At 42.4% G+C, this 26,116-nt stretch overlaps 1 protein-coding gene across 3 annotated transcripts in view; it reads left to right on the top strand.

The window, feature by feature from the left end:
* The window catches only part of NOVA1 (NOVA alternative splicing regulator 1), a 76,534-nt gene extending 55,213 nt beyond the window's left edge, over positions 1 to 21,321 (top strand). For all 3 annotated transcript variants that reach the window (XM_069950308.1, XM_069950309.1, XM_069950307.1), the window contains 3 exons: positions 9,477 to 9,643; positions 13,404 to 13,475; positions 19,646 to 21,321. In XM_069950308.1, the coding sequence (XP_069806409.1) occupies positions 9,477 to 9,643; positions 13,404 to 13,475; positions 19,646 to 20,653 (1,247 nt within the window). In that variant the 3' untranslated portion in view covers positions 20,654 to 21,321. The remainder of the gene's footprint in view (positions 1 to 9,476; positions 9,644 to 13,403; positions 13,476 to 19,645) is intronic.
* Positions 21,322 to 26,116: the final 4,795 nt, after the last annotated feature.

Here is a 26,116-nt window from a genome sequence, read left to right as displayed (position 1 = left end):
TGCAGTTTTATGTGGCGCCTATGCCATGTTACGTATAGTAATACCGATGTTGCCCGCAAGTGAGACATTAAAGGAGAAATCCCACAAAGACTAAAATCAGCGGGCAGACGGGGATGGGGGTGAAAATAATAATCATGTAAACTCACCCCTTTCTTCAGACTCATAGCGCCGCTCCGGGGTCCCGTTTACCACAGCCGGGGTCCTGCAGCTTTGCTAGCTGCAACTTCACGACCCCTGCTGAGTGATTGCCTGCTCAGCCAACGGCCGTGACGTATCCGGGTTCCAGCTGGAGATGTCATCCGGCATTGGGACTCTGGAGCGATGCAACGGAAGCACAAGGAAGGGTGAGTTTACATAATTATTATTTTCACACCCCCACCCCCACCCTCCTGCTGATTTTAGTCTTTGTAGGATTTCTCCTTTAAGTGTTTTTCTGGTCGAGTTCCGTTCAGAAAATAGATACATTTGGAAAATGGACCAAACTATGACTTTTCGGCGGCTTCTCTTTCAGCCAACATAGAGCCAGGCAGGAGTTCAGAAGTGCAATGTAAATCCAGTCTACCACTATAGAGAAACCCATCCGACCACATTTAGCAGAAACTGACCACAACAGGCCCGCAATATGATTTCCCCAGAGGAGGCTAAGGACTATACTGGAGGGTCAGGGGTAACAGTTGGTGTCAATATCTGGTTTGTTTTTCATTGTCTGTTTGCCGGAATGTTTAGATATTATCTGCCCCCCCCCCCCCACCTCCTCTCGCAGAAGAGACCCACACTGGTGTTATTCACTAATGGGATTATATTGTAGCGATTCGGTTTCACCACATTGAAACATTTTTTTTGTCCACAGTTGTTCTAAAGAGGTAAAGGCAAGAGGTCAAAGGTCATCAGAAAGGCTGCTCGCCCCCCCCATTCCCTACAGATGGACTGAGAATAGGAAAGTGAATGTCTGCTGAGGCCTGTGTCAGGGAGATAAGGAACAACCCCTCATTTTAATAGCTCCGATGATTGCTCAGAAAAGAACAGCTGTCTCCTCTCCTCTGCAGCTTACACTAAGGCCCTGGAACTCCCTATGGTTTTACATTCCACAGCAGGCTACAGAACCTACAAATATAGGACACACCATTCACAACAATTAACTCTTCTCACCACCAGGACGTTGCTTTGATATATATATACCGCACCACAGCCGATAGAAGTCGACCCAGTATTGCGGTATATTGATCACATGTGGGGTCGCCTGGACTATATACATGACTCAATGCCGTATTGCAGTCATTGTTCTCCCCTGGAATCAATGCTCCTTCCAGGGAAGAAAAGGTCCATGGGATGGAACAAGCTGTGATTTATTTGCTTACAAACTTGGAATAATCTCTATGTACTTCGATGAAAACATTAGGGACAGGAAGGTACGGCATGAGCTCATAGGTTATTATAGGCTGTGTATTCTGTACAACCACCAATATACTTGGTTTTTTTTTTTTTTTTTTTTTTTTTTTTTAAATCATGACGTTAAAAATAATATTCTAGAATGGAAATAATATAAAAATCTTAGGTTTAGCCACTTATCACAAATGATTGGGGAAGGATCCCAACCAGGCTCGGACTGGCTCACAGCTAAGTAGGTGAATCCATAGGTGGGTCCCTACACTAGATGAGGCCTCTTCTTATGTCACTATGTCTCTATGGCAGTCTGACTGTCCAAAAAAGATCTTGACGGTAAAAATAATAATATAGAATAGAAAATAATATAAAAATCTTAGGCTCGGACTGGCTTGCAGGGAAGCAGGTGAATCCTAAACTAGATGAGGCCCTTTCTTGTGTCACTTTGTCTCTGTGGCCGTCTGACTGTCCAAGATGACAAGATGTCAACTCGCCAGGTCCTGTGTCTCCATCATATCCTTCCTGAACTCACAGTGATGCCAAATTTGCTCCTCTTACCTATCAGCCTGGAGCTTTCAACAACAGGCGTCTATTTCACCCAAGTGTAACACAGCACTTTATATAGTAAAATGAAAGATGCCATTCAAAAAAGTACAACTAGTCCCACAAAAAACAAGCCCCCATATAGCTATGTCAAAAAAAAAAAAAAATGTTTCTAGTAACTAACATTGGCTCCAGTATTAAAGGGGTTATCCAGGATAAGGGGAAAAAAACACAACTACTTTCCTGCAAATAAAGCGCCACCACAGTCCTAAGGTTGTGTGTAGTTTTACAGTTCAGCTCCATTCACTTCAATGGAACCGAGCTGCAATACCACACCCAAACTGAAGACAGGAGAGGTGCTGTTTCTGGAAGAAAGTGGCCAAGTCTGGACAACGCCTTTAAGGCGACAACGGTGAGAGCAGACATTTGTGGGATGAGACCTAAAAGGGATCATGTTTTTATAGGCTATAAGAGGGGAGTGGGCCCTATTAACCTATTTGGTTCATCCTGGACACCCTGTGGTTTTAGACCGACAAATACAATGTATATTATCAAAAACGACGCCATCCAAGTCCCATCAGCCGCCGTTGTCTCGTACCCCAGCAAGGACGAGAATAGTCTATGCATTCTCCATCCTACGTAATGAAGTGTTTTCTGGCAGGCCGTGAATTGATGGCCTTCGATGATCACCCCACGAGCAGCTGAAACTTGGTTGTCATGGCGATGGCCAGGTTCCAGCGGCATGAAAGCGAAATAAAATATTTAGCTCCCTGTCACTCAATTGAAAATACACAATGCTCCATCGGCTGGTTGCCATGGAAACTGGTGGTGTCACGATGACGTCACAAGATTTCATTCTTATCAAAGCCGGCGGCGGCGGAGATGCAGGAGCGGAGAAGTATTAGAATAGGTTCTGTGTCCGTGCCGACTAAGCATGTCCTGCAGGGTATACGCCCTTTCACCTACTGAAAAATATAAAAGGGTTCCAATGAACCTCGAGAAAAGAAAAAGTTCATAAAGATTGAAGCAAATCACAAAAATATATTCTGCAAAAGACTAAAATCCTAAAAGGTTAAATTTACCCTTGCAAGAATCTTATCGATTTCCTTTAAAAAAAAGAAAAATGAGTTTCTAATCCTGTAAATGTATTCTATCCCCCTCTAGTGGCGACATGATAAAATTGCAAAATTTATAATTTCTTTGGATCCTGAAAGTAGGAAATTTTTCGAATTTTGCAATCAATGTAAAAATGTCACTTTTGTGCGACACATTTAGTTGCCTACTTAGTAAATTTGTCTTCCCTTTCCTATACTGTGCAATAGTAAGGGCTTATAATCATTTATTTATATGTATCACAGTGTTATGTCCTTTATCTATGTCTCCTATTGTATGTATGCATGCTTAATCGCTCTAAAAAAAAAAAATACTCCCCCCCACCCCCCTCGGCCCAGGATTATTAAGGCATTTGGCAGATTATAGCAGCAGGAACCAAAGCATAAAAGTATAAAGCCTGCAGTGCATCCGCAATCTGACACATTAACCCTTTTACTTCCAGGCGGAAAGAAAGGTCTGATTTAGAGGCAACTTACATCTGACATTTCGTTATGCAACCTGATAACTTGTGTATCCGTAAACGTTCTCGTGATACGCCATGGATACCTGGGTGAAAGATGACATTGGGGAAACCTTTGATCTTGGATCCTAGCCGATAATCCAGATTAATCCGATACGCTTGGGTTTTGTGTAAGGGGTTGCCCCATCTTGACGGACCTGTTGGTCTTAGGTTAATCATGGTGGGAATAAAAATAAAAATAGAGATTATCTCATTGTTTTTAGATGGTTCCTTAGACAGAACAGGCATGGAGAGTACAGGGTTAATGAAAATAAACTCCCCCCCAACGTGGAGGGCTGCTCCATATGGGCAATTGAATTACAGATGACGTGCTCACTATCGATTTAAAGGGGTTGTCCAGCGAAAATCTTTTTTTTTCTAATCAACTGATATCAGAAAGTTATATAGATTGGTAATTTACTGTAATTTAAAAAATATCAGGTCTTCGCATACTTATCAGCTGCTGTATGTCCTGCAGTAGATGTTTTATTTTCAGTCTGACACAGTGCTCTCTGCTGACATCTCTGGCCGAGACAGGAACTCTGTCTCGGTTTTATATGAATCCCCATAAAAAACCTGTACTGCTCTGGAGAGTTCCTGTCTAGGCTAGAGATGTCAGCAGAGAGCACTGTGTCAGACTGAAAATAAAATAACACTTCCTGCAGGACATACAGCAGATGATCACTGAACTCAAGGAGTTTAGTGGAAAAATTCCAGTGAAGTACTCTTATCAAGAGTCTCCTCAAAAATTTAAATATGCAAAAGCAATGAGTACTTAATTGGAATTTTTTCACTGATCTCCTTGAGTTCAGTAATTACTATGTTTTGTTGGTTGATTTGTCATTGCCCCAACTAGCCAGAATCCTGCTCCACACTGACGAGGGGCAAATACCCCGAAACAGCTGTCTGTGGGTGGAAGCCTGCCTTCGCAAGCCCTTGTCATGATCGCAATACTCGCACCTTGAGTTAGACGTTGACAAAAAGGGGCCACCCTGTTGTTTCCCTATTTATGTTCCAATACTTGCAACCGAGTGGGACTTAAGGGGCTACCTATCAGGGTGGTGCGGTGCTCTCCCTATCATGGAGGCACCCCGTGGCTACAGGCTAGAGATATCTGGCTATCCCGTGTTTTGAGATTTGCAACCGAGGCTCCACGGACTGTTTTGCAGATGATAATCATGGGAAGACTTGAGATTTTTTAATAAAAGTAAATTACAAATCTATGGAACTTTCTGATATCAGTTGATTTGAAAGAAAAAGATTTTCGCTGGACAACCCATTTAATAAAAAAAAAATTGTACAAAATATTGCCAATAGGTGGCACTGTACCACCTCAATAGCAGCCTACGTCACTTCTGGTTATGAGGTTTCCGGACCCGTCCTACACGACAGACCTGTACCAGATCTGAAGGATGCCAGTCATTTGTTGTAGCAAGTAACAGTAAACATAGTTCTGGGAATAGAGAGCGTTGTTGAAGACCAAGGGAGACCTATTGAACAGTTGTAATGCTATTTGCATAGCTACAGCTCCACCTATTAGTAACTTTTTGTGCTTATTTTTATTCTTTTTTATAATCAAATGGTGAACACATCATATAAAGTGCACTTTGTCCATGTGAACGTGTATCATGTGTTATCGTGGCATAATCAGACTATTCCCCCTCAATAAAATTAAGTTTTGATATGTATTAGGAGCTGGAGTCATTGGGGGGGGGGGGGGGGAGGGGCATCAAACATGGTGTAAAGTGAAACTGGCTCCCTTGCCCCTAGCAACCAATCAGATTCCACCTCTCATTTTCCAAAGAGTCTTTGAGGAATGAAAGGTGGAATCTGATTGGTTGCTAGGGGCGACTGAGCCAGTTTCACTTTACACCATGTTTGATAAATCTCCCCCATCATTTTTTGTCGCGCACACTGTGAAATGTTTATCCCCCAGCCGTACATTTTCCCTGCAGCGCCCACTGCCGGGCACACGTGGTATTACATAACATCCTCGTCCTTATGCTCTTAAGCCATAAAAGAACGATCTGAATGAAGAACTTTATCTCTATAATAAGGCAACAGAAGAGAATGTGCGCTTGCTATGCATATCCTGTAATATAGCGTATTATTAGTCATGCAGAGCAGCGGGAGGTCTGAACAGATGTTAACCAGCAGATATCACACAAATAATTGATTGCTATGATGACTATGTTGTCAGACATTGCAGCATTTAGAGACACGCAGGACAACCACACCACTGTTTGTAGTTTGTTTTCACATTTAACCGGGGGCGATTCAAGATTTAAAGAACATATCCCCTATCTTCTAAAAATAGTGTCACTCTTGTCCTCAGTTTCTGGGTGGTACTGCAGCTCAGTTCCATGGAAGTGAAAGGAGCAGAGTTGTAATACCATACACAACCTGAGGACAGGGGTGGCGCTGTTTCTGCAAGAAAGTAGCCGTGCTTTTTCTAAGCTTGGAAAACACCATAAATTGCTTCGTTATGTCAGCAGCTCTTTAACCACTTTACACCTGTAGGAGTAAAAAGTAAAAACTGGCTGCAACATTTTAAAGAGTTATATAGGATTAAGGGGAAAAAAAAAACATTAGCCCTTTTTATCCAACACAAGGAACCTGGAGCATGCTCGAGTCGATCCGAACCCGAACTTTCGGCATTTGATTAGCGGTGGCTGCTGAAGTTGGATAAAGCCCTAAGGCTATGTGGAAATCATGGATATAGTCATTGGCTGTATCCATGTTTTCCAGACAACCTTAGAGCTTTATCCAAGTTCAGCAGCCCCCGCTAATCACATGCCGAACGTTCGGGTTCAGATCGACTCGAACCCGAACCCGGTTCGCTCATCTCTAGTGTGGTGTGATATTGCAGCTCAGTTCTATTGAAATGAGGGAAGCCGAGATGTAATACCACAAGCAACCTGAGGACAGGGGTGGCACTGTTTTTGTTATTGAAAATATATAAAGATATTAGCTCTGCTTTTCTATTTTTACGAAGCATTTATTGTGTGTTTCTTTTTAAAATGGAAGCCAGTGATTAGAGATGAGCAAATCGCTGATTTCAAAGAAGTCGATCTCCCTGCTGCTCCACCCTGGGTGCTGGAGAAAAGATGATTCCAATCCTGGGATACTGGGAGAAGTTTCCCAGAATTGGATTCAGCTTTTCCTAGCATCCTGGGAGGAGCGGCAGGAAGCGGAGCAGCGCTAAAAAGCTGCTGGCTTGATGAGCGGAGCGCTGATCAATTGCTTCGTTGAGATCAGCACTTTGCCAGTGATCATGAAGTATACAGTGTAAGGCCATGTTCCCACTGCGTAAGTTTCCTAATAATCACGTTGTAACAACGGCCGTGATTACTACGGAACTTACGTAGTGGTACCTTCTAAGGAATCCCGTCCGGACTTTATACACATTGGGGGGAGATTTATCAAACATGGTGTAAAGTGAAACTGTCTCAGTTGCCCCTAGCAACCAATCAGATTCCACCTTTCATTCCTCACAGACTTTTGGGAAAATGAAAGGTGGAATCTGATTGGTTGCTAGGGGCAACTGAGACAGTTTCACTTTACACCATGTTTGATAAATATACACTCCAGCCTAGCGGCGCCGCAACAAACTGACATGTCTATTCAATGAATAGCAGCCACAGAAAACCCTGTCAATGCACACAATGGAGCGTGCGGCTCCGGGCACACGCTCCATTGTGAGCAGCAGCGAATTCAGCGGCAGTAAAGATCACGGAACGGCCAATGTCATACAAAGTGTGAACATATATATATATATATATATATATATATATATATATATATATATATATATACATAATAGGACATACTATATAAAAGCTGGGTTATCTTTCATAACCAAAATATTTCTGCAACTTGTACCAAGCAGGTTGTAATCTCACACGGTTTCCATTGAGGTTAATGTGATGTTGCCCCATTCACTAACATTACGGGTTGTGTCGCAGCATCACATTGCCCTCTAGCTGTTGCAAAACTACAATTCCCATCATGCCTGGACAGCCAAAGGCTGTCCAGGCATGATGGGAATTGTAGTTTTGCATTCGATGGACGGTTCCCCATTCCTGTTGAGTTCATTGAAGATACATCTACTATATTATGCAGCACAACTTTACAGACTAGCTCCATTAACACCTGATTGCCAATAAAGTGTTAAAAACTGTTTAGACTGGTGGTTAGATCCAGGATCTCCCGGGAAAGATTTCTTCTTTATCATTTACCCTGAAAATCCCTTCTCCTGCCGAGGATGGTGTCTGGGGGTTGGGGGTGCCAGATAAATACAGTTTTCATCCAGTGACAGGCGCACACCAGCAATTAGCCACTCCGAACAATTAGCACATTCTATTCGCCTGCTAATTGTTACAATTAGGACTGAAGTCTGCGAGTGGTGCTGGTGGGGGCAACACATTAAGATTTCATTATATTTGTATTTAAATCCGAAAGACGCAGGATTTGCACCTAGGAGCTCTCAGGCATCTGGAGGCAGTCACTGCTGAGCTGCCGATATACATCTACTGTCGCTGGAGTCACACGGGGTGTTTCTGGAATTAAGAAGTGCAATTAAATCCCCTTTTTTTTTCTTCCTTCGAGCTATAAAAAGGATGCCGGCAAGTCCACATTCGGAAAAAGTGATACTCCTCAAAGCTGTTGGAGCAACGGCCGTCAGTTAACGTGAAATTCAAATGTTTGGGTAAAGTTACAATGCATCAGTCTTAAAAGTGTCAACGTCGTTTGGATTTTTAATTTTTTTTGCAGAAATGAATAGGCGATTTTAAGAAACTTTGTAATTAGGTTTATTACCCGAAAAAAGCATTTTTTTCATGAAAAAGCAGTTTGAAGCTCTAATTCTTCATTGTTCTCTATGGAGAGGGGAGGTGTGGAGGGAGATGAGGCACCAAAACAGGACAACAAAGAGTTAATTTACAGCTACATCACTGGCTATCTCCTCTGAAATCAGCACTGACCTCTGAATATCTGCTTTCACACAGCTCCTGATGTGTAATCCTTTGTTCTCTGCTGCCGACTAATCTCCCTCTCCTCTCTTGCTTCCCCCCCCCCCCCTCTCCATAGAACAGACAGGGCATGTCTGATGCAACAAGATGTGATTTCCTGATAATTAGCAGTGAATGAGAGAGGAAGGGGGGGGCTGGGGAAAGGTTTTTTGAATACAAATAATGTTTTGCCTAATAAACCCGATTACAAAGTTTCTTAAAATCGCCTGAACTATTGATTTCTGCAAAAAAAAAACAACATATATACGACAAGTGACACTTTAAACATAACAATTATACCATAGGATTTATGATTTGGATGGCAGAAGGAGGACACAGTGCCCCTACTGGCCACTCTCATGTCTGCCTGATTTATATGGTGGTGTGGGAAGTACTTATCAAGGCTTTTATTTTTTTATTTTATTTTTCTCCTTTTGGCTTTACGCTAGCACTTCTCAGCAGCATTATAATTCCCGGCTCCGTCCTGTCAGCTCCGCCATGATGATGATGGACCCCGCTGTTCCTTTCAGACTCTAATGAAGGCTGAAAGCTTTTAAACATGACAACATTTTTTTTTTCCTCCCCGAGTTTGTTGATTTACGGCTTTTTATTTTTTATTACCAATGGTAACCACAGTTCTGGCGGCGTGGCAGGCGTTGCGGATCACCGCTGAGAATTGCTATGCCACTTTATGGCAGCAGGGAAAAAAAAGCACTAAAATAAAGGGAGATAATTCTTCTGCAGCATAGAGATATTGATGGCGTCTATCTTGGAAAAACTCAGACTATCCATACTGCAAGTATTGTTATGGTTGGAGTGTTGTTGTATTTTTTTTTTTTTTTTGGCAGCTTGAGGCAGTAGTATTCCTGATTTGATACAGATTCTTTCTTCGGAATTAAATTTTAATGAGAACCATCATCTCTTTGCAGGTACCACAGAGCGGGTCTGTCTGATCCAGGGCACTGTAGAAGCTCTCAATGCTGTCCACGGCTTCATTGCAGAGAAAATCCGAGAAATGCCACAGAACGTGGCCAAGACGGAACCGGTCAGCATCCTGCAACCACAGACTACGGTTAACCCTGACCGTATCAAACAAGTATGTGTCTCATATCCAGAGAGATGGGTTTTGGCCTGCTGTTGATGTGTCACTATATAGGTCCCCAAAAATGGAGGCTACTATGAACTGTGCTATGGCCTGCCAAGTGACTTGAGTAAAAGTGACACACCGCTGACTATTCTTACATGATCCAGTGGGACTTTCCAGCTCGGAATTAGGTTTATAGTACAAGGATATGTCATACTATGAAATCTAGTCCTTATGATGTCCTTTACAACGTCCCCTCTGGCGGCTGTATTTATTTTAGTAGAAGCTAGATCATATGAGGTCAGCGTACTTTATCCTGTCCTATGTAACTTCAAGGAGGATATTGACCAATGGATGTCATTTTGTAGGTGTGAAATAGGCAAAAAAGGATTATATTATTAGAAACTATAATAACTGTAATGATCTTTATAGTTAAAAGGGCTGTCTGTCACTTTCAGGTGTTTATAGTGGCCTAATATTTTATATATGAAGGGGCTCCTCCATTGTTTGCCCAAATATCTTAAAGGGAACCAATCAGCCCGATTGGGCTGATAAGGTTTCCAGGAGCGCTGTATAAGGCTCCTGCAGCAGCCGTGGCCGGTACGTGGCGCGGCTGCTGCAGGAGCTTTATACAGCGCTCCTGGAAACCTTATCAGCCCAATCGGGCTGATTGGTTCTTTTTAAAAGGGGGTACTTTGGAGAAATAAAAAGGGGCGTCAGAAAGTTATACAGATTTGTAAATTATGTCTATTTAAAAAATTTAAGGTCTTTCAGTACTACTTATGTGCTGTATGCCCTGCAGGAAGTGGTGTATTTTTTTTCCAGTCTGACACAGCCCTCTCGGCTGCCACCTCTGTCCATGTCAGGAACTATCCAGAGCAGTAACAAATTCCCATATAAAATTTGCTTGAATTGAACAGTTCCTGTAATGGACAGAGTTGGCAGCAGAGAGCAACGTGTCAGACTTTAAAGAATACACCACTTCCTGCAGGACATACAGCAGCCGATAAGAACTGGAAGACTGGAGATTTTTTAAATAAAAGTAAAGTAACTTTGCTATACCAGTTGATTTAAAAGAAAAATTTTCCCTGGAGTATCCTCTTAAGGCTCCTTTTACATTGGTTGATCGGGCAAATGAACATTCCTAGGAAGCTATACTGATCTGAGTGCCTGGGTACACTCATTACCGGTAATCAGCCGGTGTAAAAGGACCAGCAATGTGCCGACAAATAAGCAAACACTTGCTCATTGGCTGATCACGTCTTTGGCTTTAAATCGTCGCGATTGGTCGCACATTGCCCAATGTAAACCACTACTGTGCCGCCAACAGTGATGAATTTAATGGGCCACATGACTGATAGATCCTTTTGAAGGCTCTTGAAACCAGTTTTAGTCTCTTCATCTGCAGCCCATTGCCCAAAGTAAAAGGGCCCCCACATGCGGGGGTGTGCCTGGCACTGAAGCTCTGTCCCACCCAATGGACCAAGCTTCAGATATAGTTCACTGATGTCTTTTAGATAACCCCATGTGGGGTATAATCGATAACCTTTCACAGATGTGCCCTAAAAACATATGCAATACTCAATAGTATTTGATAACAATAAAGTGGGATGAAACTAGGTCAAAACAATGTGGCTACCCTTCTCTGTCAATCATGCATCATCTGCGTGGCACAGATTGGTATCATATATTAGGTATAATAGTCTCAGTGCCGCTACGTGTATGCAGTATGTGCACTATACTGATATAGTCTCAATAAGCCACAAAAATAATAAGAGAGATTAATCAAATGCACAATAGGTGGTTGCAAAATATATTTCACCCACTGTATAGGTATAGTTCATGCACCACCTGGTATATGCAGCATCAGCACCAAGTGTGTACAGGAACAAAGCCAATAGTTCCAATAGCTGCTCCATGAAATAGTCCATGAATATAATATGCAGATCAAAATGATACATCAGAGCCAAGTGGTGCAGCATACTCAGGGCACTGGGGTACCATCACGTACTGCACCCAAATGCATGTGATTCCTATCCGGTTCATGCAGTATTCTCCAAGTACATGTTCAGTCATATTAAGAGTGCAGGTACCGGATGGCAAGGATATGTCATAAGTACATGAAAATATGGGGAGACCATCCCAGGGAGAACTCTGTCCCTGGTCCACCCCTCAACTCGATCCTGCCTTATGGTGATGCATTTGTCCATAAAAGGGGTACATGTATCAGTAGATTACACTCGAAACTGATCTAAGGCCTAAGATGTGATGGTGCACCAGACACAGATGTATTTGTACCCATGACAATGAATAGGTGGATCTTGAGGACCCCTACAGATCATTCATTGATGGCCATTGACTGAAAGTCCAGACAGCCCCTTTAAAGGACAACTCCGGCCAAAACTTATTTTTAATATGTTATTACTTATAGAAAGTTAGACAAATTCCCAATGTACATTAATTATTTCCCTTAATTTAGTAGATCAGGCAGGGTTCAGATTCTGTAAACAACCGTGACGTCACAAATCAGTTGTAATTCCTATGGCGTGTCCAGCAGGGGGTGAAATGTCCTTGCTCCCCAAAGTATTGCATTGTATTCAATCATTACACTTGGAGGGCACTGAGCAGGGAGGGAGAGAGGGGCATTTGCAACTAACAATACAGTGCCATAGACTTCTACATATAGTGCGCCCCCTGTTGGACACGCCATAGGAATTACAACTGATTTGTGACGTCACAGTTTTTTTACAGAATCTGAAGCCTACCTGATCTACTAAATTAAGGGAAATAGCAGTATGTGTGCATTTCCCATAATTAATGTACAGTAGGAATTTGTCTAACTTTCCATAAGTAATAACATATTAAAAAATACTTTGGGCCAAACTTCTTTAAGTATTTGTTGCTTTCATAGTCTACTATTGCATCATAGACTTTCTACAAGTATTGCCGGTACACTTTGTACAGTGTCTTGAACATATTCATTTGCAGTAATAATTCTGTGTTTGCCCCCTTTTTTTTTTTTATCCCTCCATCGTCTCTTGCTAGTGTCACTTAGGCCCTTATAACATGGGACGATTACCAGCTGAACAGGCCAATATCGCCCTGTATAAGGTGCAATGATCAGCCAACGGATGGTTATTTGTCGGCTAATCGCTTCCTTTCGACCAATAAAAAAATAAAACATTGTTTGTTGCTTGCACATCTCTGTGCGGCCAACAAGTGATGGAAGCAAAGGGCCACCCTGACCGCCCGATAACTGAGCCTTGTAATAGACTGATTAAACTGATAGTTGATGGTGATAGAATCTGTATTGTATTTATGTATTGGATGAGTGTCATGGATAACCTATGTGACCCAGGGTGAATAATTGTGTTAAGTGCACCCCACCCCTTTCCTTATTCACACTATATTAATACCCTTGTAGGTTTGCTATTATCTACATAAGGTTATTTCCTATTGTCACGCATGCCACTAACTCACTGTGATGTATAGAGATGTATAGATTTGTGGTGGGATCTTTTTTCCTTTTTTAACTTTTCCTGATAATTTCTATCACTAATCCAATCTCATCCATCCTCCTCTCACCCTTGCTGTTCCTGGGAATGCTTTTACATTTTTTTTATTTTCCTCCCCTATTCTTTGGTTTTAACTCCTTCGGTGCCAGACACTTCCACGCCGCATTGTTTCCCAGCAGGCGGATGCTGGCAGTGAAGGGGTGAATTTATTACTAGAGCTGATTGAATTCTGCTTCTGACCCTGCTTTGTTCTGCAGACATTGTCATCATTACCACCAGCCACCAAGTCCTCTCCATCTGACCCCATGACCATCTCCAGAGCCAGCCAGGTACAGTACCATTCTCCATATTTCATGTTATTCACATACGGGAGTACAGCTCCATCCACATGTCAGGGCTCATCATCATGGGCAGCGTAATTGTGAGACAACGTGTAGATCAGATCACATTACATAACATATCGATTAGATTACAGTAGGTCACCTCTAGTTACACATACACATGGGAGTAATCGTGCCTTATTGTTTACTACTACCCAACTGGGGCCAACATCATTGGTAAGGAATTGTAGCTTGCACAGCTTATGGACATATGCAATGAGTGCAAGAATTTAATAAAAAATGCATCTTTCCATATTGATTTACATAAATACTAGAGATGAGTGAACTTTGAGTACGCTCTGGTTTGTCCAAGCCTGCAGCATTTGGGTAACGGTGGCTAAAGAGGTTGGATTCAGCCCTTAGGGTCCTATTAGACAAAGCAATTTTAACGATTAACGGTAAACGATCCCAAACAAGATTGTTTACCGTTAACCTGAAATCCTTGAGCATATTACACAGAACGATAGTCGTTAGTTCCGATTAACCTTTAGGTTATGTTCACACTACGTAAAACTACGGCCGTAGTTCTCGCCGCAGAACTATGGCCGTAGTTTTGAGGGTGGAACATAGCCTTATTTGCAATGGGATCCAGGCCGGAGCGTACACACATCGTATGCGCTCCGGCCGGGATCCCATGCGGCACCGGAAAAAACTGACACGTCAGTTTTCTGCGGCCGGAATTCAGTGAATTGCGGCCGCAGAAAGACCTGTCAGTTCACACAGTGAAGAAGCGTCTTCGGCCGCTTGCTTCACTGTGTGCTATGGGAAGCTCTGATGCGGGCACACGCTGATGCGCCCGCATCAGAGCTCCGCGGAAAGATCACCCAGCCAGTACTTAAGTACCGGCCGGGATGATCCGGGCTAAGACCGGCCGTTCCGTGACCCGGCCTGGGTCATGGAACGGCCGGTTGTTCACATAGTGTGAGCATAGCCTTAGAAAGGGAGACAGTACCAGCACTTCCCTTCGGGCACAACTTAAATGGTGCAGTGAGGTTGCATATAACCAAAAATCATGTACGGGGTGCTCCTTTAGAAATTCAAAGAATTCATAAATATATCTAATAAGGAGAAAAAGATGAAAGGGCACTCACCCTACTAATGTGCAATCTTTATTTTGTATGCATTTAAAATTCCGGCAGGTCCATTTGTAGCGGACTCGGCTGTCACAGCTGTTTCACGCGCATACGTGCTTTGGACGAAGCTATTACAGCCATCTTCGGACAAGCTATCACAGCTGTTTCACGCGCATGCGCTTTGGACGAAGCGCGCATGCGCGTGAAACAGCTGTGATAGCTTGTGTGAATTAGCGGTTGGGGTCCGAGCCCGCTACAGATGCACCTGCCGGAATTTTAAATGCCTACAACATAAAGGCTGCACATTAGTACAGTGAGTGCAGTTTTATCTTTTCCTTGTTCGTTACGATTGTTACTACGATCGTTTACACCATCTGATGCGGAATTACAGAGAACGAATAACAATGATTTTAGGGTCAGAACTAAATCAACGACACACAAACAATTTTTCTATTGTTGCTTGCAATTACATGGGACGATTATCGTTTAAATTCGTACAATATAACTTCTTTCTGTACGATAATCGTCCCTTGTCATAGGGCCCTTAGGCTGTAGGCTGTATCCATGTTTTCCAGAACTGCATCCAACTTCTACAGCCATCAGTAACTAAAGCTGCACGCTCTGCTTCTGACAAACCTGAGTGTGCTTGAGGTTCGCTCCTCTCTAATAAATACCAATACCATAATACTTATACATAGGACATAAGTAACACATTAGTTTCCAGTACATGCAATGTGGGATTCCAGGAGTGACCGCACACATGGCTGCTGGAAACAATGTCCTGTCTTTGGTACAAAAATATGTAATCTTTCCAAAAAATTACAGAGTTACAGAGTAGTATAATAGATAGTTAGGTATAGAAGCTAGGGATAGGATCACTATTAGGCTGGGTTCACACATCGTAAGACACGGCCGGTGTCAGTGAAAATCATCCTGGCTGGTACTGTGGCACCGACCGGATGATCTTCATTTCAGTTGAATTTAACCCCTTAAGGACCGGGCTAATTTTCGTTTTTGCGTTTTTGTTTTTTCCTCCTTGTGTATACAAGGCCATAGCAGTTGCATTTTTACACCTACAGACCCACATGAGCCCTTATTTTTTGCATCACTAATTGTACTTTGCAATGACAGGCTGAATTTTTGCATAAAATTTGCAACGAAACCAGAAAAAAATTATATGCGCGGTGAAATTGAAAAAAGAAACGCAATTCTTTTTCTTTGGGAGGGCTTCGTTTTTATGCTGTCTATCCTATGGAAAAACTGACATGTTATATATGTTCCTCAAGTCGGTACGATTAAAACGATCTGCAACTTGTATAACTTTTATATTAATTGATGGCTCGTAAAAAATTAAAACCTTTTACAGAAAATAAACGTTCCTTAAAATTGCTCTATTCCCATGCTTATAGGGCTTTTATCCTTTGGTCTATGGGGCTGTCTGATATGTCATATTTTGCGCCATGATCTGTACTTTCTATCTGTACCTTGATTGCGCATATGCGACTTTTTGATCGCTTTTTATTACAATTTTTCTAGATTTGATGCGACCAAAAATGTGCAATTTTGCACTTTGGAATTTTGTTTTGCGCTAACGACGTTTACCGTGAGGGGGGCGATACCAAACATATTTGTTTATTTATTTATTTTTATTTATAAAATGGGAAAAGGGGGGGTGATTTGGACTTTTATTAGGGGGGGGGGTTATTTATTAATAAAAACACATTTTTATATATTCTATATACACAGCACTGATCCCCCTGGGGGACTCCTATATACACAGCACTGATACCCCTTGGGGACTTCTATATACATAGCACTGATCTCCCATTGAGATCAATGCTGTGTATATAATAGAGCACCGATCTATCAAATCGGTGCTCTATTATAATGGTCTGCAGCAGACCATCTACATAGATTGCCGAGCCGGGATCCGTGTCATTCCGACGCTGAGCCTCGGCCGACTCATTAGAATGGATCTCCCCTCCGCGATCGCATCGCGGGGAGGGGAGATCCCCCACTAGACACCAGGGAGAGGGGCACAGTCACTATTCAAATGCAGCTGTCAGCTTTGACAGCTGCATTTGAATAGTTAATTAGCTGGCCGCCGCGGCTAAGACTTGTGGTCCCTGGCTGCACATAGCAATCGGGGACCGGGGGCTGCAGGGAGGGCTCACGCCGGGAGCCCTTTCTGATCCCCCTTAACGGCTGCATGACGGGTATACCCGCCATGCGTCGTTAAGGGGTTAAACCCGTGTGCGCCCGGGTCCCAATTCGCCATTGCACACAATGGAGAGTGCGGCCAGAGCCACATTCTCCATTGTGTGAACTGACATGTTGGTGCGGCTGCACAAAACTGCAAATCAGCAACAACAGCCGTGATTAATACAAAGCTTACAATGTGTGAACATAGCCTTATAGTGATCAATACTATAGTGATAAGTATATACAATATTTATTACCATCTACTATAAACAGTTGACATTTTTCTTATGATCCATTAATTTCATATTTTCTGCATTGGTTTCGTTATTTTTAATTTGTTTTGGTAGATTCATTGCAACTTGTATTTGTTTTAGTGTTTCCTATGGTAAGAACGAGACTGGTAAAAACAAAAAAGAGTGTTGACTTCCTCACATAACAGATGAGTCAGATCTTTAATCATAACACCAAGCTAACAGTGGCGGACCCTATGGGACAACCTAGTCCCCGACCAGTGTAATGTGATAGACATGTCACCTGCCCATACTGCTGGCTGTCATTATTAAGGGTCTATTACAAATACATGTTTGTTGGAGCCTGAGTTGTGTGTAGGTGGCATTTCTACCTTCATAAAACTGTATTGATAGATCCAATCCATACATGTGATAGCAACTCTACTGATTCACTCAACATAATGATTTTAGCACGCCTTAAAAGGGGTACTCTGGCAATTTGTGTTTCTTGATATATCGCTTCTCTTGCATAGAAAAGAAGAAACATCTTATTCTCACCTACCACACATCCCCAGGGGTCCTCCTGTGGTGTCTTCTGGATCCCCTGCTGAACACTCTTGCTGCTACTTCATGACAAGCTCATCTCGGAAGTGACAGCCTGTTCAGCCAACCACTTGCCCCAGCTCTGCCCGCCTCAGTCAGTGATTGGCTAAGCAGGCTGTCACTTCTGAGTATCAGTGTGAGCGTTTTGCGGGGGGAACAGAAGGCACTACAGGAGGAAACCAGGGGAGCATGGTAGGTGAGAATAAGATGTTTTTTATTTTCTATGCAAGAGCAGCAATATATCAAAAAACATAAATGGATGGAGTACCCCTTTAAAGGGATTTTCAGAGATTAAAGCCTATTTTTACTGTCCGATGAATGAACATATATTGGTACATACATAATTTTTACGATCTGCCTGTTGTTAAATGGGTTGTTTAGGGGAAAATATGTGGGCAGCAGGGGGTGCTGTAAACATAATAATCAAGTGACCCTTAAAGGTCTTCTCTTTCTCCGTTTTCCTGTGACGTGACAACACCACAAGAGCTGCCTGCTCAGCCGGGCAGTGGCTGCAGCGGTGCCCAGCTCAGTCATTGAATGGCTGAGTGGACATGCCGAGATGTCACAGGAAGCGGGAGAAAGAGGAGATCAGTAGGGGAGCAGGACAGGCACCTGCGCTGGACTGGGACAGACAAGTTGCAATTGATTTTTAAGTTTACGGTATCCCTTGCTGTCCACCTTTTTTTTTTTTTTTTTTGCTGGACAACCCTTTTAATCTTCTGCTAATACAAACTGTTTGCTTTGTTGCCTTCATTGCCCCAGTTTCTGTCTAGTTTACATTCTGTAGCAGACTTCCTGTTGTACAGTCTAGCAGGAATTTAGCAAACTTTGACCCCCTACCACTACGCCTTTTTGACCAAACCTAGAGGACCGTCCCACATAGTAGAGGGGAGATTGTGTTGCCTGATTTCCCAGCCAGAGTGTACAGCAAGAACAGGAAGTCCATTACAGGATCTACTCTAGTAGGAAGTGAAGTAATAATGGGAGCAGAACATACTGTTTGCATCAGAACGAAACATGATTATAGAGAGGTAGTAAAATAACTTTATTTACCAGTATATGTTCATTTATTAGACAATTGAACAATAGGTTTCATCATTGGAAAACCCCTTTAAGATATTACCGGTATGTTCCATTGTCATGTGATTTACCAGCTAATATAGATTTTTTTTAAGACGCAAAAGCCCTTCGACATTGCTTGCGTATTATATAATGCTCAATATCAAATCCCAAGCACCACATGATCTCCATTTTGGTTACAAGCATAGCGTGCAGCAAGGACGGTTGCTGCTCCCACCTCATGCCGAGGTCACTACTGATAACCAGGCAGAGCTAATTAGATCAATCATTTCATTACAATGTTATATTACAGTCAATTACACTCTGCGCTCTTTGGTCCTGCCAGCGATTTTGTAAATTATGGGTGTCCTTTTGCCTGCGAGCGCCTGTCAGGAGCTCCTCGTACTGACTCTGCTCCCCACCCGGGTTGTACTCAACCTTTAACCCTTTTTCCAAGAACTGACTCTTTTTTTTTTTTTTTTTTCCCTCCTATTGTCACACTGTATAAAATATTGTAATGTCTATAACACATCCTAAACTATGGCAGCAACCAAAGTGCGCCATTTCGTAGATTAGAAAAAAATTCTAATAATTCAGCAGAGGAACGATTACTAAGAGTTTTTTTTTCCGTCCATAAAGTGATCATTCGGGAAGACGTAAATCATATGACAGTGGAACAATGTTTGGTAAATTTAATGAACGTGAGTCATGTAGAAAGAATATCACCACCTAGCTTCATTGTCATAAAGCCGAGGCAGCACCATACTACTTGGAAGGCCACCGTCTTGGAAGTAGGCTCATTGTGCTATGTGATGGAAATGTACAGCGTAGACATTGTCTCTCATCGAACACACCACCACACTGAATTATTTACCTTGCTTGTTATTGATGTAATGTCCACCTATCTCTCTTTCTTCCTTTGGTTCCTTCCTCATTTTTTTTCTGACCTTAGGTGAAGATCATCGTTCCCAACAGCACTGCAGGTCTGATCATCGGTAAAGGAGGAGCCACTGTGAAGGCAGTAATGGAACAATCTGGTGCATGGGTACAGCTTTCCCAAAAACCAGATGGTATTAATCTGCAGGAACGAGTGGTGACTGTAAGTGGAGAGCCAGAACAAAACCGCAAAGCCGTAGAGCTCATAGTGCAGAAGATCCAGGAGGACCCACAGAGTGGCAGCTGCTTGAATATCAGCTATGCCAATGTCACCGGACCTGTAGCTAACTCCAATCCCACAGGATCTCCATACGCCAACACTGCTGAAGTTCTACCTACCGCTGCTGCAGCAGCAGGGCTCCTAGGACATGCCAACCTCGCCGGGGTGGCTGCCTTCCCTGCCGTGCTCTCCGGATTCACTGGCAATGATCTGGTTGCTATTACATCAGCTCTTAACACCTTGGCCAGTTATGGCTACAACCTCAATACTTTAGGGTTGGGACTGAGTCAAGCAGCAGCCACTGGAGCACTAGCAGCCGCTGCTGCAAGCGCCAATCCAGCCGCAGCTGCAGCAGCCAACTTGCTGGCTACCTATGCCAGCGAAGCAACTGCGGGTGGTGGCACTGCAGGGGGAGCGGCTGGAACGTTTGCACTAGGCAGCCTAGCTGCAGCCACGGCAGCTACTAATGGATATTTTGGGGCAGCCTCCCCACTAGCTGCTAGCGCCATTTTGGGCACTGAGAAGTCAACGGACGGCTCCAAGGACGTAGTAGAAATTGCTGTGCCAGAAAATCTAGTAGGTGCCATTCTTGGCAAAGGTGGCAAGACATTGGTGGAATATCAAGAGTTGACTGGCGCCAGGATACAGATCTCCAAAAAAGGGGAGTTTGTCCCCGGTACCAGAAACCGTAAGGTAACCATAACAGGCACACCAGCCGCCACGCAAGCTGCCCAGTATCTAATCACGCAACGAGTCACTTACGAGCAAGGTGTTCGGGCGGCCAACCCACAGAAAGTGGGTTAATCGCCCCCCCCCCCCCTCTCTGTCCTTCTTCCCTTCCCAGGATGTTAACTTAATTGTCCCTCCCTTATCCCTTCTTCTTTTCATGGATGTACTGTATTTTGCAGGAGCGATTTATATTTTATTTTTTATTTGAATTTTATTTTTTGTTTTTTTTTTGTTTTTTTTTTCGTTTTGTTATTGGCAGGGGAAGTGCGCGTCGGGTTGTTAATATATAATTATGCAAATGAACGCAACAGTGTTGACAAAGCGCATCTGTAAATAATACATGTTCTGCGGATGTTTTAGAGAGGGGATTTTTTTAGTGTTTTTTATTTTTTAATTTTTTTTTTAATTTGAAAGATTTTGACAGGTTATCTCTCTCTATCTCTCTCTCTCGTTGAGGTTTTATTGTTTACGCGTCAAGAGAAAAAAAAAAAGTAAAAGTTTTTCGAAGCCTGCCATTTTACCAGCATTGTTGTAGTTGAAAATGAACTGAATGTAAACATGAAGTGACGCATAGGTTTTAAACTTCTGTGAGGGCTGACGCTTCCAGTAATGCACTGCAGAGCCACGTGTTGCTGGTCCCTTCAGAACCCGCACAGTTATCAGTATTAGTCCTAAGTGGCGCTGTAACTGAACTACTGTTTTGCTGGAAAACAGCAGGGGGGGTTGGGGTGGGTGAGTTACCTATAAAACAAAAGGGAGTAAAAGAAAATCAAAAGCACTGTCCAACTTCACTCATGCGTCCTGCCCTGGGGTGGCAGCGTATGAGGGAACACATGTTTTGGAATAAAAAAAAAGAAAAAAAAATAGTTTTAAATTAAAACATAAAAGAGAAATATATATATATATATTATCTAAAAGCAATATAGTTGCAAAAAAAGCACTGTAAAAAATATATATTAAAAATGGTTAAAACTGTGGAAAAATAACCTTTTTGGTAAGTTTACAGATCAGTGTCTTCATAACAACCTGTATGACAAATATTCCGGCTGGCCAGGCTACATTTCTATCATTTATGGCTCGCTGATCCCATTGGATTTAATTCTTCTGATGGGTGGCGTTTGGTTTTCACGAGAGCTGTGTCTGTTTTCTTCCTCCATTGGGTTTTTCCTCCTGCCCCTTCATGCTGAAACCCTCTAAACCCCCAGTCTCTCACCCCCATCTTGTTTTAATTGCATTAATCACCCCCATGCTTTTTTTTTCCCCCCCTTCACTAGTCGACCGTATTTCTAGTCGTACTCTGGAGAGACACCGGTGTCACGCGTTCAGCAACAAATACACAATGGCAGTCTGAGTTAACGTGTTACTTGCCGTTGTTCGGGGCTGTGGCAGCTAAATATTTGAAGGCATTCCTCTCTTTATCGTACAGCCTCCAGCTTTCATATTTTTTTGTATTACAAATTAAGCTATAAACAAGTTAATTATCACTTACTATTAATGTTAATGGTTTTCATTTGGGGTTTGTAGGACTGGGGCTTTAATTAGACCCCATAGTACCTGGCCAGCCATGCACCAGTTGATCCATTAACATCCTTCCCCTTTTAGATGTAGTGTTGTGTTGTGTGCGTATTGGGGATTTTTTAAGCCAAACCACGCGCACGCACGACAACTTAAAGTGCCAACTGTTAGCTGATGAGGTTTCATTATCTGCAACGACTTAGCGAGGGCGTTGCCTTTTAAAACGCTTCTGATTGTGTATAATTTTAACACTAGCGATCTCTTAGTGTTGTCAATGTAGAATTTACTGTGAACAGTATCTGTGATTTTTAGCTGTTTTTGATCCCTCCGGGGCTAGGCTACACCAGCCGCCGCAGGCTCCGATGGTCGTTTACCTGCATGTTCTTTTTCCGTGGGGCATCTTTATGTCGGCTTCAGTCAGTACTTCCCTGCATGCTTGTTTAGCTGAGGTAGTGTTCATTTCCGGCGTGTGTCTACCTGTCGCAGCGCAGGTTCCTCCAAGGGCCATTTTTATTAATTTTTAATTTTTAGGATAAGCCTTTTTTATTTTTTTACTTTTTATTTTTCGTTTTGTTTTTGTTTTCCAACTTGTCACCTCCTCCATGTTTCTGAGTGCCAACTAGCCAGATCATTATGTTAACCTCTGCATTTGGGCCACCAAGCCACTGAATTGTGGTCGTTCATAAACCCAGCATCTTCTCATGCTATGCATGCAGTCGTAAAAAAACAAAAAAAAACAAAAAAACTTTTAAAAAAAATTCAATGGACAAGAAAATAATTAAAAATAGTAAATAATAATACTAAAAAAAATATATATATAAAAAAAAAAAACTAAAATGCTGGCTACCTCTGGATCATCAGGCTGAGAAATTCCCAAACAACAGTTTTCCTTCCATCTCAACTTCAATCCATTGATAACGTCCATCATAACCAACTCAGTGACATTTTCCGCTGCTCCTCCTGTGCAACTGATAACTGAACAATGATTGTGATGTCCTCTCGTCTGGCTTCTCGTCCAGCATCTCTCTTTCTGAACTGTGATCTTTTTTTTTTTTTTTTTTTTTCTTTTCTTTGTTTTTACTTTTCATTAAACTTAAAAACAAAAAAAGACCTCCATCACCATGTTAGTTTAACCCGTCACTCGTCTCCCATCTGTGACGGACACTGACAAAAAAATGTGGATTATTGAGTTAAACCCTTCTTCCCATCAGTTCCTTTATCCCCTCCAACCTTCCTGCCTTACTCCTGTGCAGTTTCTGTTCACTGTTATGAGCCCCGCAACGTCCGAGGGGCCGGTGACGCGTGGCTGTATATCCTCACAAGCTGCGTCATAGGCTTCTCGAGCCGGCGGGGCGATCCAGCCATTCCAATCTGATGATCAAGTCAATTTCTTTTTACTCTTTTTTTCTTCTTTCTTTACTTCCATTTTCACGTTCTCTTTGATTATAGAAAAAAAAGAAAAAACATTTTCAAAAAGAGAAAACTGATTATATATTAAAAAAAAAAAAAAGGAATGATATTGCTTGTTTTTAAAATGGAAAGAGCAAAGCTGTCGTACAACTGTGTTTTAATTGGTAATGGTTATTTATCGTTAATAGTCTCTGTAGCTCTGTAAGTTTTTATGACAATACAGTGTAACTAGTGGTTAGCCGATGATGCGAATATATTTACTCATATCATTATAAATGTGCTTTGTTCATCATGTACCATCACTGTCTCCCGTCTCATTATTTTCCTTGCATGTCACTAGTTTCAATTCATTTATAATACATTAACAGTGAATAATACCTATCAGATTTATTTTCCCCACTGTCCTGGTGTTAGCAGGTGCACCAACGAGAGCTCCAGGTCATCAGCTTTTCATGCTCAAATCTCCTCCTTTAAAATGAACATGCTGCATTACGGACATTCGCTATAGTCACCGGATACCACCTTGATCACAGACGTCAGCCTCTTATGACTTGTTGTAGGTGGTATCCAGCACTGACAAAAAGCTCTGCTTCTGGTCAGATGATGTACGGTCGACAAGAGCCGCTATTGTTACCTTTACGGTCTTAAGCCTTTAAAGCTCATGTAACGTCCTCAGCCGCCCATGTACATTGCAGCATATTCATTTTGCAAAAAAAATGGCAGCAAAGCAAGTTTATCACAACGATAGGAAAAGCTGCTTCAGACTTTAATAAAGCAAAAAAAAAAAAATTGAAGGGCTGCGAGAAGCAGAGAGGTGGCTTCTAAGAGACCTATTTCTATGAAACTTGGGGGGAAATGTTTCCGACCCTTTGTCATATCTCTTTATCCCAACAGACTCTGGGAATCATACATTTCATTCACAGTGTAAATAACCCTGTACCATACGGTTCAGGCAAGAGATGAGGGTCCATTCAGCCTGTTATACATGGACTCTTTTATAGCCATCACTGTTGACATGTTGAAACCATCCTGGCAATAAGGCATACGTTTCCAAAAAAAAAAAAAAAAAACGCACAAAAGCAAATGTGCCCTATGAAACTAGTATTTGCACAAGTGCATTGTGTTGCCTTTTCATTGCACATAGCTCCATTAAGACGAGTCCAGAAGATTTTGCCGATAGCCGTGACATGTAGCGCTCTCTTTGTAGTTATACATCCATCTAGATGTAGCGGGTGACCGGATAGTACCACACATTTATGGAATGTATATATTAAGTGCCTTCTCGTCATTTTACAAGGTGTACAACATGTCAACAGCCCGTTAATCTCTGACACAGGAGGGCCTCCAAGGCATTTCATTGTAGTCCCTCTTCTGCAGTGACAGGGTTAATTCTCCATTTTTATGTCTAGCTTTTGGGTACATTCAATGGATCCATTTCCTTCCTCAGTCTAGAAAATTCTGACAGAAAGAGCCACAGTTGTAACTTCACCGCAAAGGTGGGTGGGAGGGGGGGTGGTTCACGGAGAAAAGGTCTCTATGCCTGTCATTTCGAATCATATCCAGCAGCACGTCTTGAAGCGAAGAACAACACAGGAAGCTGCTTTTGTCTTGTAAAAGAATGCCCGACCCATTCATGTCTTGACAATGTGCTTCTTTACAGCATCACCATTAACTCAGCTTCACTCATAGACTCAGCACCTAGCCCCTCCTGTATAGTCTTACCCCTTCATCCCTCAGCACGATAGTACAAGGAAAGGGATTCAAAGCAGCGTTGTCTCCTCTCACATACTCTGCCGTGATAACCAATCCTATTATTATTATAGAGATACCAGCAGATCTAGCAACTTTTCATTAACGGGGAGTTGCTACATTGTTGATGTGAACATGGTTATCCCAGCCCTGTCTTCTTTTCATATAATCTTGGGTCAGGCGTTTGTGGAGTTGCCATACTATAAGACCATAATTGGTGATTTTCGAAGTGTAAGGATAAGTTCCAGTAAATTTGAGTTCTTATTAGGTAGTATTTACCCTTCCGCAGATCTATTCTGCTTTCTGTAGCACTCAGTTGTGGTGTAAACCAATTACTCAATTATGCCTTGACACACTCTAATTCTGTCCAAGCATGAGCTCCCATGCATGGACCATTGGGACTGGCTCGGAATTGCCATGGATACAGAGACCCTGCCAGCCCGCTCAGCTGTTCTCTGGAATTTTCAATTGATCCTTTGCAAAACTGGAGAATTTAAATGCTAATGGTTATTTCAGACCCTGATTGACAAGCAAGAAAGGCATTCAGCGTCCACCAACCTCTTCTCCGATAACAGAGGACCTCAGTTAGATGTTCCTCCACTGTAGAAGGGCCTAGTGTTGGTTTGTCCTGTCCGTGGTTAATGTCGTATTGACAATTTATAATACTTGCAGTGTTCACAGAGCTGTGATTATTCTGTGATACACGCTGCTTAGAAAGCCACATTACATTGAGAAGACTACTCAGGACAAATAAGACACTGAGGCTGGAAAAGAAGCCAACTTTTTGTATAAAAGAATTACATCTTAACGCATGTGCTCTAACAGGATTAACCGCTACACGTTGCATGAGACTAGACACTATTC

Source organism: Dendropsophus ebraccatus, chromosome 13, assembly GCF_027789765.1.
Source record: "Dendropsophus ebraccatus isolate aDenEbr1 chromosome 13, aDenEbr1.pat, whole genome shotgun sequence".
NCBI lineage: Eukaryota > Metazoa > Chordata > Amphibia > Anura > Hylidae > Dendropsophus > Dendropsophus ebraccatus.
Note: the sequence above shows the minus strand (reverse complement) of the source record. Positions and strands in the feature narration are given on the sequence as shown.